At 44.0% G+C, this 17,619-nt stretch overlaps 1 protein-coding gene across 1 annotated transcript in view; it reads left to right on the forward strand.

The window, feature by feature from the left end:
- Window positions 1-17,619, forward strand: part of LOC120021376 (voltage-dependent N-type calcium channel subunit alpha-1B-like) — a 197,040-nt gene that overhangs the window by 155,523 nt on the left and 23,898 nt on the right. The window contains exons 29-39 of the mRNA XM_038965119.1: window positions 3,243-3,444; window positions 4,570-4,734; window positions 7,102-7,212; window positions 10,004-10,087; window positions 10,750-10,752; window positions 11,041-11,157; window positions 12,004-12,069; window positions 13,091-13,182; window positions 13,482-13,632; window positions 13,944-14,071; window positions 16,615-16,711. Of these exons, the coding sequence (XP_038821047.1) occupies window positions 3,243-3,444; window positions 4,570-4,734; window positions 7,102-7,212; window positions 10,004-10,087; window positions 10,750-10,752; window positions 11,041-11,157; window positions 12,004-12,069; window positions 13,091-13,182; window positions 13,482-13,632; window positions 13,944-14,071; window positions 16,615-16,711 (1,216 nt within the window). The remainder of the gene's footprint in view (window positions 1-3,242; window positions 3,445-4,569; window positions 4,735-7,101; window positions 7,213-10,003; window positions 10,088-10,749; window positions 10,753-11,040; window positions 11,158-12,003; window positions 12,070-13,090; window positions 13,183-13,481; window positions 13,633-13,943; window positions 14,072-16,614; window positions 16,712-17,619) is intronic.

Consider the following 17,619-nt stretch of genomic DNA (forward strand, 5'->3'; position numbering starts at 1 on the left):
GTTGAAGGAATTGTCCGTAGAGCTCCGAGACAGGATTGTGTCAAGGCACAGATCTGGCGAAGGGTACTAAAAAGTGTCTGCTGCATTGAAGGTCCCCAAGAACACAGTGGCCTCCATCATTCTTAAATGGAAGAAGTTTGGAACCACCAAGACTCTTCCTAAACTGGCCGCCCGGCCACACTGAGCAATTTGGGGAGAAGAGCCTTGGTAAGGGAGGTGACCAAGAACCCGATGGACACTCTGACAGAGCTCCAGAGTTCCTCTGTGGAGATGGGAGAACCTTCCAGAAGGACAACCATCTCTGCAGCACTCCACCAATCAGGCCTTTATGGTATAGTGGCCAGACGGAAGCCAATCCTCAGTAAAAGGCACATGACAGCCCGATTGGAGTTTGACAAAAGGCACGTAAAGACTCTCAAACCATGAGAAACATGATTCTCTGCTCTGATGAAACCAAGATTAAACTCTTTGGCCTGAATTCCAAGTGTCACATCTGGAGGAAACCTGGCACCATCCCTACGGTGAAGCATGGTGGTGGCAGCATCATACTGTGGGGATGTTTTTCAGCGGCAGGGACTGGGAGACTAGTCAGGATCGAGGGATAGATGAACGGAGCAAAGTACAGAGAGATCATTGATGAAAACCTGCTCCAGAGCATGCAGGACCTCAGAATGGGGCGAAGGTTCACTTTCCAACAGGACAACGGCCTTAAGCACACAGCCAAGACAACGCAGGAGTGGCTTCGGGACAACTCTCTGAATGTCGTTGAGTGGCCGATTGAACCCGATGGAACATCTCTGGAGAGACCTGAAAATAGCTGTGCAGCAACGCTCCCGATCCAACCTGACAGAGCTTGAGAGGATCTGCAGAGAAAAATGGGAGAAACTCCCCAAATACAGATGTGCCAAGCTTGTAGCTTCATACCCAAGAAGACTCATTGCTATAACCGCTGCTAAAGGTGCTTCAACAAAGTACTGAGTAAAGGGTCTGAATACTTTTGTAAATGTAATATTTCAGTTTACATTTTTAATCAATTATAAAAAAGTATTTGTCATTATGGGGTATTGTTTTTTTATTAATGGGGGGGGGGGAATGATTTAATCGATTTTAGAATAAGGCTGTAACAAAATGTGGAAAAAGTCAAGGGGTGTGAATACTTTCTGAAGGCACTGATAAGGATGTGTTGTACAAGCATGTTGTGAAATAAATTGGTGAACCTGGTGAACATTCTATTACTCCATGCTTTATAATAATATTCCCTGCTGTACTCAGTTATGGGTGGTGACAGATCAATATTGGGCATGCTTTGTTCCAGTAAATGTTCACCATTTTATTTCACAACATGCTTGTACAACACATATCCTTATCAGTGCCTTCAGAAAGTATTCACACCCCTTGACTTTTTCCACATTTTGTTGTGTTACAGCCTGAATTTAAAATAAATTACATTTAGATTGTGTGTCACTGGCCTACATACAATACCCTACATACAATAAGTGAAATTATGTTTTTAGAATTATTTTTATATTTTTTTTTACAAATTAATAATATATTACAAAATGTCTTTAGTCAGTAAGTGTTCAACCCTTTTGTTATGGCACACCTAAATAAGTAAGTTCAGGAGTAAATATTTGCTTAACAAGTCACATAATAAGTTGCATGGACTCACTCTGTGTGCAATAATAGTGTTTTACATGATTTTTGAATGACTCCCACAGACACAATTATCTGTAAGGTCCCTCGGTCGAGCAGTGAATTTCAAACACTGATTCAACCACAAAGACCAAGGAAGTTTTCCGTTGCCTCACAAAGAAGGGCACATAAAAATAAGCAGACATTGAATATCCCTTTGAGCATGGTGAAGTTGTTAATTACACTATGGATGGTGGATCAATACACCCAGTCACTACAAGATACAGGCGTCCTTTCTAACTCAGTTGCTGCAGAGGAAGGAAGGCCAATAGTGACTTTTAAACAGTTACATAGTTGAATGGCTGTGATAGGTGAAAACTGAGGATGGATCAACAACATTGTAGTTACTCCACAATACTAACCTAAATGACATAGTGAAAATAAGAAATCCTTACAGAATGCAAATATTCCAAAACATGCAAGCAATAATGCACTAAAGTAAAACAGCAAAGAAATTAGCTTTATGTCCTGAATACAAAGCGTTATGTTTGGGGCGAATCCAACACAACACATCACTATTTTCAATCATGGTGGTAGCTGCATCATGTTATGGGTATGCTTCTCACGGGCAAGGACAAGGGACATTTTTTTGCAAAAAAATAAACGCAATAGAGCTAAGCACAGGCAAAATCCTAGCGGAAAACCTGAGTCAGTCTGCTTTCCAACAGACAAATTCACATTTCAACAAGACAATAACCAAACCTAAAACACAAGGCCATTGTCTTGCTTACCAAGACAATAGTCAATGTTCCTGAGTGGCCTAGTTACAGTTTTGGCTTAAAATCGTCTTGACAATCTATGGCAAGACTTGAAAATGGCTGTCTAGCAATGATAAGCAAACAACTTGACAGAGCTTGAAGAATTTTAAGAAGAAGAATGTGCAAATATTGTACAATCAAGGTGTGCGAAGCTCTTAGATACCCAGAAAGACTCACAGCTCTAATCGCTACCAAAGGTGATTCTAACATGTATTGACTCAGGGGTGTAAATAAATTCTGTATTTCATTTTCAATTCATTTCCCCCCCCAAAAAATTTACTTTGTCATTATGCCATATTGTGTGTAGATGGGTGGGAAAAAACTGACTTAATCCATTTTTAATTCAGGCTGTAACACAACAAAATGTGGAATAAGTCAAGGGGCATGAATACTTTCTGAAGGCACTGTATGTGCCCTCCCTTGGCTGCCATCTGTATTGGCTATAACAGTTAAGCTAGTTAGGATAGGATAAACTGTAATGTCCTCCAGAGGGAAATTGTCTTAGACACCCAATATTGCTGTATACAAAAGCACTGTACATTACTTAACATATGCACAATAGTGGCATGTTTGTCTTCTTAGTTCAGTGTAATTGGCATTGTCTCATGTTTGTGTAGCCCCGGGGTGAAGTTTCCTCTAGATATGGTTCTAGGATCAGATTCCCCTCCCCCAATCCTAACCCTAACCATTAGTGTGAAAAATGCGAAACTGACACAAGTTCAGCCACTAGGGCCACATTTACCCTGCCCCTTTTCATCTATAAATGCCTCTGTCTTTGCCTGTTCTCTCCAGGGTCCTAAAGCATTCTGTAGATGCCACCTATGAGGACCAGGGTCCCAACCCAGGCTTCCGTATGGAGACCTCTATCTTCTATGTGGTCTACTTTGTGGTCTTTCCCTTCTTCTTCGTCAACATCTTTGTGGCTCTCATCATCATCACCTTCCAGGAGCAGGGAGACAAGGCCATGTCAGAGTGTAGTCTGGAGAAGAACGAGGTACACAAACACACACACACACACACACCTTCCAGGAGCAGGGAGACAAGGCCATGTCAGAGTGTAGTCTGGAGAAGAACGAGGTACACAAACACACACACACACACACACCTTCCAGGAGCAGGGAGACAAGGCCATGTCAGAGTGTAGTCTGGAGAAGAACGAGGGACAGTATGCTGTCTGAACACACGCAGTCACACACAGAGAGAGAAAGACACCACATATACCCAAACACACACACATGGAGAGAAAAACACACACACACAAACACTCAAACCTAGTTGCCTGGTACCCAAAAGGTACTTTTTGATTCAACTTGCACAGTCAGTTATTAATACAAGGTCAAGTCATTCCTGTATCTCATCTGTTAAAACCGGCCCAGTGTTGGATCTCTCAACACCTGTCACAGCACCTGTGGACTTTCAGCTGATTTCCTTGCTAGACTGTTCTTTCCCTCAAAACACATCAACACAAAAGAACAGCAACACACCTGTGAAGCAACCAGCCCAGTGTAGTCCATCCAGCTCTCTCTATTTCCTACATCATAGAGAATTCCACTTAGTGTGTCTCAAATGGCACCCTATTCCATTTATGGTGCACTATAAAGGGAATAGGGTGCCATTTGGGACACATGTTCGGTGCTTCAGGTTGGTAAACTACTGGCGAGTGATCAGAGAGACTGGTTTTGCTGCCTTGTGTGAAGATATTAAACACGTCTGGAAACTGTTGGGATGCATGCCAGCGCCTGTGGGACGTTAGTTTTGATGTTTTTCATTTGATTGTACCTTGGTCCTTACTAGGGTTGCAAAATTCCTGGAACTTTCAATAATTTCCCTAGTTTTCCCGAACTCCTGATTGAAAAAAAAAAGAAACTGGATTTCTTCCAAGTTCCCGGAATTTTGTAGCCTTAGTTGTTACTTTATGTTTTGCTTTTTTATACTAATAATCAGTGTTTGAACAATATCAGATCTGATTAGGGAGATGAGTGAGTGTCACAAACTCTTACATAAGATACTTCTAAGATAATATTATTATGTTTTTTTATGTACTTTGTTCCCTCCCTCCCTCTATCCTGCCTCATCCCTCTTTGTCTCCCTCCGTCCCTCCGTCCAACCTCCAACACAGAGAGCTTGTATCGACTTTGCCATCAACGCCAAGCCTCTGACGCGCTACATGCCAGCAGACAAGCAGTCGTTTCAGTATAAGATGTGGAAGTTTGTGGTGTCGCCGCCCTTTGAGTACTCCATCATGACCATGATCGCACTCAACACTGTGGTGCTGATGATGAAGGTCAGTGACGCCTCCCACACACCAGGGGCGCTGATATTTGGTGGTTGTGAAATCTAATCCTCAATCTGTTGTAAGGGAAAATGTCTACCTTGAGCGGGATAACTTTTGGGAGAGGGTTTTGGAATGAGTAAGCAGTATAATTTGGAAGGATACGTTAAACGTATCCATTGTTGACGTACAAGCTAGTTTTAGGAGCAGCTTCTCTGTTGCTAATACCCTTAACTACATGGCTGATCCAGCCAGGTGTTGACCTGTACAGGTCTGTCAGACTGAGGGACGGTGTTCTACACACAAACACACACACACACAGACAACAGAGTACGCAGAGTACGATGTTAACATAGCATTCCATAAAATAAATCAATGTTTAACATGCTGAGAGTACAATGCACTGATGCATAGAGAACATTCTTGTCTTTCTGCCCATTCATTCAGTTGGCTGTCTCAAACAAAGGACTGGGTAACACATCATATACAGTGATAATGGCGCCGGAGGGGATGGCTGCCGTTTTATGGGCTCCTAACCAACTGTGCTATTTTGTTTGTTTTTTCGCACTGTTTGTAACTCATTTTGTACATAATGTTGCTGCTACCCTCTCTTATGCCCCAAAAAAGCTTCTGGACATCAGTACAGCGATTACTCACCTCGAAGTGGACGGGAAAAAAAATCTTTAATGAGTCTGACACGAAGGATATACTGCTTTGTCGAGACAAGGCCCAAATCCCTGTCATGCGCGTGAAGAAAAGATGGAGAAAAAGGGGGAGGAGGGCGGGGTGCCTTGTAAGAATTTGCCGACTAATAGGTAAATCACCACTTCCCTCTGTATTATTGGCCAACGCGCAATCATAGGAAAACAAACTGGACGATCTACGATTAAACTATCCTACCAACGGGACATTAAAAACTGTAATATCTTATGTTTCACCGAGACGTGGCCGAACGACGACAGGGATAATATAGAGCTGGCTGGCTTCACCGTGCATTGGCAGGACAGAGCAGCTACGTCTGGTAAGACGAGGGGCCGGGGTATGTGTCTATTTGTCAGTAACTGCTGGTGTGCAATGTCTAATATTAAAGACGTCTCGAGGTATTGCTCGCCTGAGGTAGAATACCTCATGATAAGCTGTAGACCACACTACCTACATTACCAAGAGAGATCTCATCTATATTATTTGTAGCTATCTATTTACCACCACAAACTGATGCTGGCACTAAGACCACACTCAACGAGCTGTATAAGTCCATAAGCAAACAAGAAAAACTGCACATCCAGAAGTGGCGCTCCTACTTGCCGGGGACATTATTGCAGGCAAACTTAAATCCATTTTACCTCATTTCTACCAGCATGTCACCTTTACTGGGGCCCTTCAGGGGTGCATGCTTAGTCTCCTCCTGTACTGCCTGTTCACTCACAACTGCGTGTCCAAGCACAACTCCAACACCATCATTAAGTTTGCTGAAGACACAACAGTGGTAGGCCTGATCATCAACAACAATGAGACAGCCTATAGGGAGGAGGTCAGAGACCTGGCAGTGTGGTGCCAGGATAACAACCTCTCCCTCAATGTGAGAAAGACAAAGGAGCTGATCGTGGACTACAGGAAAAGGAGGGCCGAACAGGCCCCAATTAACATTGACGGGGCTGAAGTGGAGTGGGTCGAGAGTTTCAAGTTCCTTGGTGTCCACATCACCAACGAACTATCATGATCCAAACACACCAAGACAGTTGTGAAGAGGGCACGACAACATCTCCCCCCCCCCCCCCCCCCCCCAGGAGACTGAAAAGATCTGGCATGGGTCCCCAGATCCTCAAGAAGTTCTACAGCTGCACCATTGAGAAGATCCTGACTGGTTGCATCTCCGCCTGGTATGGCAACTGCTCGGCATTTGACCGTAAGGCGCTCTAGAGGGTAGTGCGTACGGCCCAGTACATCACTAGTGCCAAGCTTTCTGGCATCCAGGATCTACAGTATATACTAGTCGCTGTCAGAGGAAGGCCCAAAAAATTGTCAAAGACTCGAGTCAACCAAGTCATAGAATGTTCTCTCTGCTACCGCACGGCAAGCAGTACCGGAGCACCAAGTCTAGGACCAAAAGGCTCCTTAACAGCTTCTACCCACAAGCCATAAGACTGCTGAACAATTTATCAAATGGCCATCCGGACTTGTGTACTATAGTTGTGTGTGCGTGTGCGTGTGACAGATTGACAGAAAGATGAGGAAAGAGGGGAAGGATCACTTTCACAAGTATTGCAATGGTACAGTATGTCTGTAGGACATTGGAAATGGGCATAACCATTATCATTTCACTCATGTTCAGTGGGAGTAAAAGTTGACCTCTGACGTCTTCCTGACCTCTGCCCTCAGTTTCACGGTGCTCCGGAGCTGTACGAGGCCATGCTGAAGTACCTGAACATCGTGTTCACAGCTCTCTTCACACTGGAGTGCATCCTGAAGATCATCGCTTTTGGACCACTGGTGAGCCTGCATCGCTCCATACACTACTGGAAATGGTCACTATCTATCCAAGCATTTGGGAAGATAGGGTGTAGACTACTTTGGAATCACTAAAGGTGTCCTTTTTGGGAAAAATAGATGACTCTGGTTGGAGTACCACACAAAAAAGGTGCTATCTAGAACCTAAAAGGGTTCTTTGGCTGTCCCCATAGGACAACCCTTTGAAGAACCTTTGTTGGTGCCAGGTACAGTAGAACCCTTTTGGTTCCAAGTAGAACCCGTTCCTCAGAGGGTTTTACATGGAACCCAAAATGGTTCTACCTGGAACCAAAAATGGTTATCCAATGGGGACAGCCGAAGAACCATTTTGGAACCCTTTTTGCTAAGAGTGCAAGGTGGGAAAGAGAGAGAAACAGAGAGGCAAAGATAGAAAAAGGGGGACGTCGGGACAGAGTGATAAATAGAGAGCCTTTATGAGAACGTTGGTAGACTTTGGGTGTTGATGGATGTGGGACATTTTGAAGAAAAGGGGAGGGGGAATAGGATGAGGGTAAGCTGGCAAGCCTTTAGCAAGAGCCACAGGGGGAGAGCTGTGTGTGTGCATGACCCGAGCATGCATGCGTGTGTGTGTTGGGGATGACGCAACAGCTTCAGATGAGAGGATGAGGGTGGGAAGGTAAAGCAGAGGTGTGGGAGGGAGGGAGGGATAAATATCCCAGGCAGCGCCGGGCCGTCTGGTCCCTCAGCGAGGCATTTCATCTCCAGCTTCATCCCCACTTACCAGGCTCATGTATTAAATGGCTTTTCTCACACACCGCTTACCTCCACCTGTTCAGCACTTAGTACAGACGGATGGGCCTCCCTCCACTCTCTCTCTCTCTCTCTCTCTCTCTCTCTCTCTCTCTCTCTCTCTCTCTCTCTCTCTCTCTCCAGGAGCCTTGTCCATTTAAACCTTGGCTTCTCTAATCGTTGTGTTCCCCAGGAGGAGCATACGCTCACTGCCATGCCACCTGACAGATTTGGATGTCTGTGCCACTGTTTGGAAGCATCTGAGTGTGTGGGGAGGGGTGTGGTGTGGTGTCTGCACCTTACATAGGGATAGGCAGCAGTAATCGAGTGCTTGAGTTCTCTAACTGACGTCAAAACTCGATCTTTAACCAGAGATCTTTAACCTTCTTCAAATACTGTAAAACTATTTGGTCTAAATGTTATCCTGAAGACAGCATTGATTTGATCTGACTGTTCAATTTGTACAAAAAATAAACCAAGCATCACAGTTTTGCTCCCTAAATTCCCTTTCCCCTCCATGTCTCACTCACTCAATAGCGTTTCCGACCGCTCCTTACGGAAATAAATTCCTATAGAAACGGATCTACCTGATACAGATCGGATCTACCTGATACACAAGCTACATTCCTTGGAAGGAAGACAGTTTTATCACAAATTCTAAAGGGACTGGTTGACTGAAGTAGGGAAATACAGTATGTGTTCCAACACTGAGCTACAGTTTTGGAATATTTGTGTTATTTTCCGTTTATTGGCAACATTGCGGTTGTCACTAGTTACCACAGCCACAAAGTCAAAATAGTCTATATCGTAAAAATTCATGAAAACAAACATTTGCTTTTTAGTCAAAATGTTTAGGTTAGGCATAAGGTTAACAGTGTGGTTAAGGTCAGGGTTAAGTTTAAAATCTGATTTTAAGAAGCAAAATTGTAGATTACCATCAGGATTTATGTCTTTGTGCTTGTGGTAACTAACGTTAGTGACGACCCTACTTTGCCAACTGCTAGTGCCATTTAGAATTGGCTAGCCTATGCTATTACCCCCCAAACATAAACACGTTCCACGCTGGCAATATGCAGAAACATTGGTTTGATAAAGACAGAGTGTATTTTCATCAGGATCGTTAAGCCTAGGCATACTCACCAAACAGATGTTCTGGACATAATTCATCCCCATGCAGTGTTCAATGTGGAATTGCAACCCAGTATCACAGATTATACATGAAATAGACATTTGAGGCAGCTTTTAATGAGTTGGTTTGAGTTTCATTAAAGGGCCGTGCAGGTGGATGAATTATCTTGGCAAGGTAGAAATGCTCACTGACAGGGATGTACATTTAAGATAAATAAGATTTGTGTGCAAATGGAACATTTATGAGATATTTTATTTCAGCTCATGAAACATGGGACCAACACTTTAAATGTTGCGTTTATATTTTTTGTTCAGATTAATATAACAAGTTGATATTACAGTTTCAATAAATGAATCTTAAACGGCACTTGTTTAAAAAAAAAATGCAATTAGGATTTGTTACCTGTAAAGGTTATGTAAAATTAGGCATTGTTGCTCACTGTTGGCATATAGATAATTGCGCAATTTCTTTTCCCATTGCCACCCTTGTTCTAAAAATAGCTTTTTTAATTATTGGAGTACTTGAGTACTCGAAAAAATAATAATGAGAGTACTCGAACAGTCAAAAAAGGCCCAATGCCCATCCCTAGTCTGTAGGACTGTGTGGGAATTTAAGCCTGTTTGTGCGTATCAGGGAGTTAGTGACACACTGTAGGCTATAGATGCACGGCCCTTTAATGAAACTCAGACCAACTCATTAAAAGCTGCCTCATTTGAGGAGCTTAGAAGACATGCTCTGTTGAGAGTGGCCTGAGAGAAAAGCATTTGAAGAGCAAGGGTTTGGTACTAATTACAATAAAACCTCTTTATCCTTCTCTCTCTCTCGCTCTCTCTCTCTCTCTCTCTCTCTGTCTCTCTCTCTCTCTCTCTCTTCTCTCTCTTCCCCTGTTTGCAGAATTACCTGAAGGCAGCCTGGAACGTGTTTGACTTTGTGACAGTTTTGGGGAGTATCACGGACATCTTGGTCACAGAGATTAAGGTAAATTCTGCTACCATGTCCCTATGTAGTATCGTACTTCCTGTAAGAGCTGCTACAGTACAACGTGCCCATTCAACTTCTTATATGTAAAGACATCAGCCAAAAGGGATACTCCTATATGCTGTCCTGCCTGTATAACTTCACTCATAATAACTTTACTCCTTGAAGGAGGATGTTTTCAAAGGAAAGTCATTTCACAAGGTTTAACCCAGTTACAGTACTCGTGGTGAGGTAATCAGTTGAAGTCAACAGCAGATTCTCCTAGAGAGCTGATGGGGATAGCTGAGAGCTTCCTGCCGGGACTGAGTACTCAGTGTCTCATGCTGGATGGATTAGTATGGAGCTGGGGACAGACAGAAGTGGCAGGTAGAGTTTGAAATGGGGATCAGGAAAAGCATCTGTGCAGATTGCAGAACAGTAGCACTAAAGTGGATTGGAGTAGTCCGTTTACTGTTTAACACTCTTTGTGGAAGAAGTCTCTTTTTTGTAGGATTTCTCTCCACGTTACTGTCAGTCTTTTTCTTCTCTCTCCCTCTCTCTCTGTTTTTTCTCTCTCTTTCTCTTGCTGTGTTTCCATCTTCTGCTATGACTTTACTGGCGCCTTCCCTTTGCCATCACTCTGCCAACCTCTGCCTCCTCTCTGACACTATGGGCTGCTCTAGACGGTAAGTGACTTTTCTTGTTCCCGCTGCTTTTGACTATTCCCTTGGTGGCCAGTCTATCTTTTGGTCTTGGTCCTAACTTTTTCCTTAATACATGTATGTTATGTGGTGCAATAGTTATTTAGATGACTTGAAGCAGTTACATAAATGGATAGGTAGACACTCTTCACTTCACTGAAAATTGATCTTTCAGCTTTCACTGAGCCCCTTTGCTAACCTCAGCCATTCTTAGTGTAACCCAGATCTGTTCCAGGACCAGTATGAATGTACAGTTTGTGTCTCCTCCTGCAGGACAAGCTGATCAACCTGAGTTTCCTGAGGCTTTTCAGGGCGGCCAGGCTCATCAAGCTATTGAGGCAGGGCTATACCATCCGCATCCTGCTGTGGACCTTTGTCCAGTCCTTCAAGGTGAGTCACTGACCCCTGACCTCTTAGAGTTGAGAATAACATCTGATCAAATTAATGAATGTTAGTCCTATTCATTATGTTGCAATAACCGTAAGCACATCGAACTGTAAATGGAAATAAAGAAATAGAATAAGGACATGTTTTGGGTTGCTTTCATGTAATGGATCTTTGGATTGATAATGATGTTAATTTGGAGTCTTAAAGAAGTTTGTTCTATGGAGCCTCTCATGAAAGTTTTGTTGTACAGAGAACACGGGCATTGACAGCAATAGTTAATCTGATAGCAGGTTATATGTGGGGTGATGAGAGCTTTTAAGCCCCTATGAAAACGGATAGTTTTCATGGGCTTAGACCCAAGACAGCCCCCTGTACCCGGACTTTGAACTACTCCCCTCTGGGCGCAGGTATAGGGCACCCCTCAGCAGGAAAAACACAACTAGAACTATTTGTACCAGGTGTGATATCCCTCCTAAATAGCTCGGGCTAATGTTCCTATCGACCCAATAAGGCCAGCAGGCTAGTCTCTTTTTATTGGTATGTAACTTATGAAAGTTGTATTGTCAATTTGTTTTGCTATTGAAAAGCCACTTGAAACGTGTACATGACACTGCAACAAAAATTCCCCATGGGGACAATAAAGTCAGTAAAGTAAAGATAGTTGCTGCCGTGTTAAAATGTGTCTCTTTAATTAAAATGTATTTTTACCCCTCCCTTGTCTGGGATATACATATGTGAATAAGGAAATCTACTCTGCGGCTAAAGTTGGCTGCTCTGTCCCATAATTAAGACTATCAAACCTCACTGGGATTTTAATTTCTCTTGTGTGTATGTGTTTTCTATTTCCAGGCCCTACCTTACGTCTGCCTCCTCATCGCTATGCTCTTCTTTATCTATGCCATCATAGGCATGCAGGTGAGTAATACCTTTAGAGTTGATTGCTCATTTAAAAGGAAGCCATGGTGATAGAAAAAATTGTAAAAATGCTGAATTGTATGCACAATGAGGGTATGTTCCCTCCACTAGATTAGCATGGCATTGTAAATCAATGGTAATTGTGTCTTCTGGTAAAAGAGCCATTGTTTAATCAGCGATGCTGTTTATTGACTATGGTGCCCCGGAGGGCTTGATCAGGATACCCCCCTCATAATTAGTGACAAACTTAACACCAACAGAAGCTTTTCTGGCTCTTTGTTATCATCAGGACTAACTGTGCGTCCCAAATGGCACGCTTTTCACTATGCGGTGCACTACATACCCTATGGGTCCTGGCCAAAAGAAGTGCAATATAGAAGGAATATCAAAAGTAGTGCACTATATTGGGAATAGGGTTCCATTTGGGATTTTGGTAGGGTAGAGGACCTCGCCATATCTTTGGATTCTCTTGTTATTAGATTATCAACATCTCTAGATAGCTATACAGCATAATCACTATGCCTTCTATGCTTCACCCCGCCCGCCCACACACACACACACACACACACACACACACACACACACACACACACACACACACACACACACACACACACACACACACAGTCTTCTGCCTACCCTGGCATGATTTGAGAAAAATACTGATTCCTGGCAAAAGTGGCTAATGTGTTTTTCGGAGGTAGCGTTACATTACATCATATCAAATCCTGCAAATGCTGATACATTCAGCTCTAGCTGTTCCTTATACAAATCACTTGCCCAGTGCTTACTCACACGTACTGTATGTGCGTTTGAATTGGCCCCATATCCCATACATAGTGCACTACTTCCTACCAGGACCAGGACCCCTATTCCCTATATAGTGCATGCCTTTTAACCATAGAGCTCTGGTTAAAAGGCATGCACTATATAGGGAATAGGGGCCCATTTGGGACATAACCATAGATAGCATACAGGGAATCCCTCTAACTGCTACGCCGGCCCTTTCTGCCTCCTTCAGGTGTTTGGAAACATTGAGCTGAATGAGGAATCGGCCATCAACCACCACAACAACTTCCAGACATTCTTTCAGGCTCTGATGCTTCTGTTCAGGTGGCCATGCCTCCACATTCTCCATATTCTTCCTGTTCTATTAGGCGTTTTCCCACGTATCTGTCTGTTCTTTATATTGCAATGTAATGTAGTAAAATAGACATGTACTTCCTCATGCCCATCGTGGTGTTTGTGATGGATTTACTGTGTAGTTTCCAATGATGTGTATATGTTTATATATACCGTGTGTGTGTGTGTGTGTGTGTGTGTGTGTGTGTGTGTGTGTGTGTGTGTGTGTGTGTGTGTGTGTGTGTGTGTGTGTGTGTGTGTGTGTGTGTGTGTGTGTGTGTGTGTCGCAGGAGTGCAACAGGCGAGGCGTGGCATGAGATCATGCTGTCGTGTCTGAGTAACCGTCCGTGTGATAAGCTGTCAGGGTCCGGAGGGAAGGAGTGCGGCAGTGACTTTGCTTACTTCTACTTTGTCTCCTTCATCTTCCTCTGCTCCTTCCTGGTCAGTATGTGCCATCGCAAATGAATGACCAATCAGAATGTCCAATGAATGACCAATGATCAGCAATGAATATCCATTCAGTATACAGACAAATACAGTATCTCCTCACATATACATGCACGTTACCTACACAGTTCCCCCCTACGCTCTCTTACTCTGATGAAATGGTCTAATTATTATTGGTCAGTCCCTTCTTGTTGGCCACTTGAGTCTTCTCTGTCTCTGTGATACAATGTTGTTGACCACAACTTGACCACTTGCGATGGAAACTCTTACCTCCCACCTCTCCACCTCCCTCTTTCTCCCTCCAGATGCTCAACCTTTTTGTGGCGGTCATCATGGACAACTTTGAGTACCTAACCAGAGATGCCTCCATCCTGGGGCCTCACCACCTGGACGAATTTATCCGCGTCTGGGCCGAGTACGACCCTGCTGCCTGGTACGTATCAGTAATCCTCCTACAGGTGATTTTTCCCCCCTTTGTCAAGACAGTGTCAGTTTCAGGTTCAGTAGTGAAGAGGTGAAGGTAGGAGATGAGGGGTGGAAGTGGCAGTGGTTGTCAGGGGTATAGCAAATAGTCGCCGACACAACAAAGTTGGCTCTAAGTTCCAGTGGGATGACTCTGTGACGTTTGACGACGTTTGACCGTCAGGGAGGGCACTTCTGAGTGACGTTAAGACGGGCCCTGGAGTGCCGACTATGGCCCCACAGGCAGACTGATGCATGCAAATCCATGGTTCCACTCCGCCATCCGCTAGGCTCCCCTCACTAAGCTGGCGGCTCCAAAGCTCCTCTCTGTCTGTCATTTAAATCACACAACACAGCTTTATCTATCTCCACCGCTTCCCAAAGTCTTCACCAGAAACCATTGAGAAATACTGGAACTCTAAGAGCAAAAATAAAAAGTTTGGCTGATTTGCACCAGGATGAGAAGTCCAAAATGTCATAATTGCCACCCTATTCCCTATGTGCCCTAGTCAAAAGTAGTGCACTATATAGGGAATCGGGTGCCATTTTGGGACATAGATCCAGACTCTGTTGCTCAGTCTCATCACCTGTGGCCCTCCGATGTTAGACACAGCCATTAAGGGGAGGAATCATCCCAGGCTCGTGGTAACGGCTGGAGTGGAATCGGTGGAATGGTATCAAATACGCCAAACATATGGTTTCCATGTGTTTGATTCCATTCCATTCGCTCAGTTCCAGCCATTATTATGAGCCGTCCTCCCCTCAGCAGCCTCCACTGGTCCCAAATGGCACCCTATTCCTTACATACAGACTCAAAAGTAGGGTTCAATTTGGGACGTAGACTTATAACCTCCCAGTAACCATGTAGTCATGTATGTATGTAAGCTTGTTATTTATACACTGAGTTTACAAAACATTAGGAACACCTGCTCTTTCCATGACATAGACTGACATGGTGAATCCAGGTGAAAGCTTTGATCCCTTATTGATGTCACTTGGTAAATCCACTTCAATCAGTGTAGATGAAGGGGAGGAGGCAGGTTAAATAAGGAGTTTTAAGCCATGAGACAATTGAGACATGGATTGTGTATGTGTGCCATTCAGAGGGTGAATGGGAAAGATGTAAGATTTAAGTGCCTTTGAATGAGGTATGGTAGTAGGTGCCAGGCACACCGGTTTGTGTCAAGAACTGCAACACTGCTGGAATTTTCACACTCAATAGTTTCCCCTGTGTATCAAGAATGATCCACCACCAAATGGACATCCAGCCAACTTGACACAACTGTGTGAAGCATTGGAGTCAACATGGGCCAGCATCCCTGTGGAATGCTTTCGACACCTTGTAGAGTCCATGCCCCGATGAATTTAGGCTGTTCTGAGGGGAAAAGGGAGTGCAACTGAATATTAAGAAGGTGTTTCCCACAGTTGTGTCAAGTTGGCTTGATGTCTTTGGGTGGTGGATCATTCTTGATACACACGGGAAACGGTGTTCCAAATGTTTTGTATATCTACAGGTGTACTTTATTCAATGACCATGACTGCAAACAATGGAGGATATAATGAATATGTTAAGTCACAGGAGCAGAAATGGTGGTGTTTGTGTCCTAACCTCTTTTAACCTGTGTCTTTTACAGCGGAAGGATATGCTATCAGGATATGTACAAATTGTTGCGTTTTATCTCGCCTCCTCTCGGCTTAGGGAAGAAGTGCCCTAATAGGGTGGCCTACAAGGTTTGCAACCCCACACACCCCTTAATCATAAAGGGACGAGGTGGAAGTGGAAAATGAATGACTGTGAATGACTCCTAGGGCCAGAGATTACACCACACACAAACACACAAGCATACACCTTCCATACTAACCGGCTGCTGGGTAACCATGGGAACAAAAGGAAAACAATGCCACAATGTAGGTCTCGTTACAGTATACTGGCCAGGCTTCACCATCAAGTTATTATTTTCACGATACTGAATACAGTACAGTATGCTGTATGCAGTAGGCCTATATGGTATCTCGAAGTATGCCCAAGAGACTGTTTAAACCAGTGCACACACCGAGTAAAGTAAAGGTTATGAGCATTGTGTGCTTTGTTTCCTGTGTTCAATTTGGTTACCGCTGATGTCTCGTAGCATGCAGAAACAGATGACATCTGAACAGTGAAGCCACAACCTCCCCCTGACATACTGAATATATACTGTACATGTCTCAATCCAACATCATGATCCTGCCACCCCGACATCTCTCCTCAGGGAATTCCCGGGAAAACACCCCACCCTCCTCCTGTTCAATCCTGGGATACATCCCTGTCTTAGGCAGGACAGGGATGAGATCCCGCCCTGGAATCCACTGCCCTGGAAATCTAAAATAACACAGATTTCTGTTTTTGCCATTTTCTCTACTGTTTTACCGTCTTCTTTTGGTCATTTCTAACTCCGTCCTCCTCCAACCTTCTCTGGATACCTCCATCCCTCTCTTTGACCTCTGTGGTCTCCTGTGACATCTTCCCCTGTGAAGTGGCCGTATGACCTACCTTGATATGTACGAGATGCTCCGCCACATGTCCCCTCCGCTAGGTTTGGGAAAGAAATGCCCGCCCAGAATCGCCTATAAGGTAGACCCTTTCCCCCTCCTCTCCCTTCCTCCCCCAGCAATCGTCCTCTCGCTTCTGCCGCTCACTCCCACCTGTCCTGTATCTCCCGGCTTCTGTCAGACTGTCACAGCCCCTTCCTGCTGGGCTCTTGTTTTTTCCTCGTTGTTGCCCCTTCCTGTCTGTTTGTGACATTCTCTTCTGCCTTCTGCTACCGCTCAGCTTTTGGCGTTTAGTGTGCTCACTTCTCTGTCTGGCCATTTAGACTTGTTTTGTTTTTAGACTATGTTTTAATTATGTTCAACTGAGAAGAAATCAAGACAGACAGTTGACACAAGCCACACTATTACCAACAGGTTTTGAAGAATCACTGTTTGTACTTTGATGACATCGATACATTCTTAGGACCTTTTCTTCCTATCGTTTTAACCAAACATGCCGTTGTCACATAAAAGCAGATAATGAATATGAGGTTCAAAAGAGTTTGAGACATATGGTAGAGTAATAAACCTGTCCCCTCTTCTCCAATCTATACTCTATGGGCTGCGCTGTGTTGAGCGGCAGTATTTAGAGAGCTTGTATTGTGGACCAAGGTAAATCTGGTTCAGCCCTCAGGTACACCCTGTGTATGGCATTTACCTCTGAGTGTGGTACTTACTATGAGTGGCTCCAGCGTGTACACAGCTGTCTAGATGAATCATGGTTAAGACAGCCCTAGCCGTGCCCTGGATAAAAACGTCTGCCAAGCGACTAGTTGGATCTGACGTGTGTGGGGTCTCCAAATATAACTCCTGCTTTAGAGAGATTAATGAACAGGGAGAAATGAGAGAGAGTGAAGCTAGCCCTTTTTTTTTACATCTCATTTTTACTTTCTTCTTTCTTTCCTTTGCTGTTGTGGGAAAATGCATCTCGCTCAACTCCCTCCTTAATGA

Source organism: Salvelinus namaycush, chromosome 26 (assembly GCF_016432855.1).
Source record: "Salvelinus namaycush isolate Seneca chromosome 26, SaNama_1.0, whole genome shotgun sequence".
Classification (NCBI taxonomy): domain Eukaryota; kingdom Metazoa; phylum Chordata; class Actinopteri; order Salmoniformes; family Salmonidae; genus Salvelinus; species Salvelinus namaycush.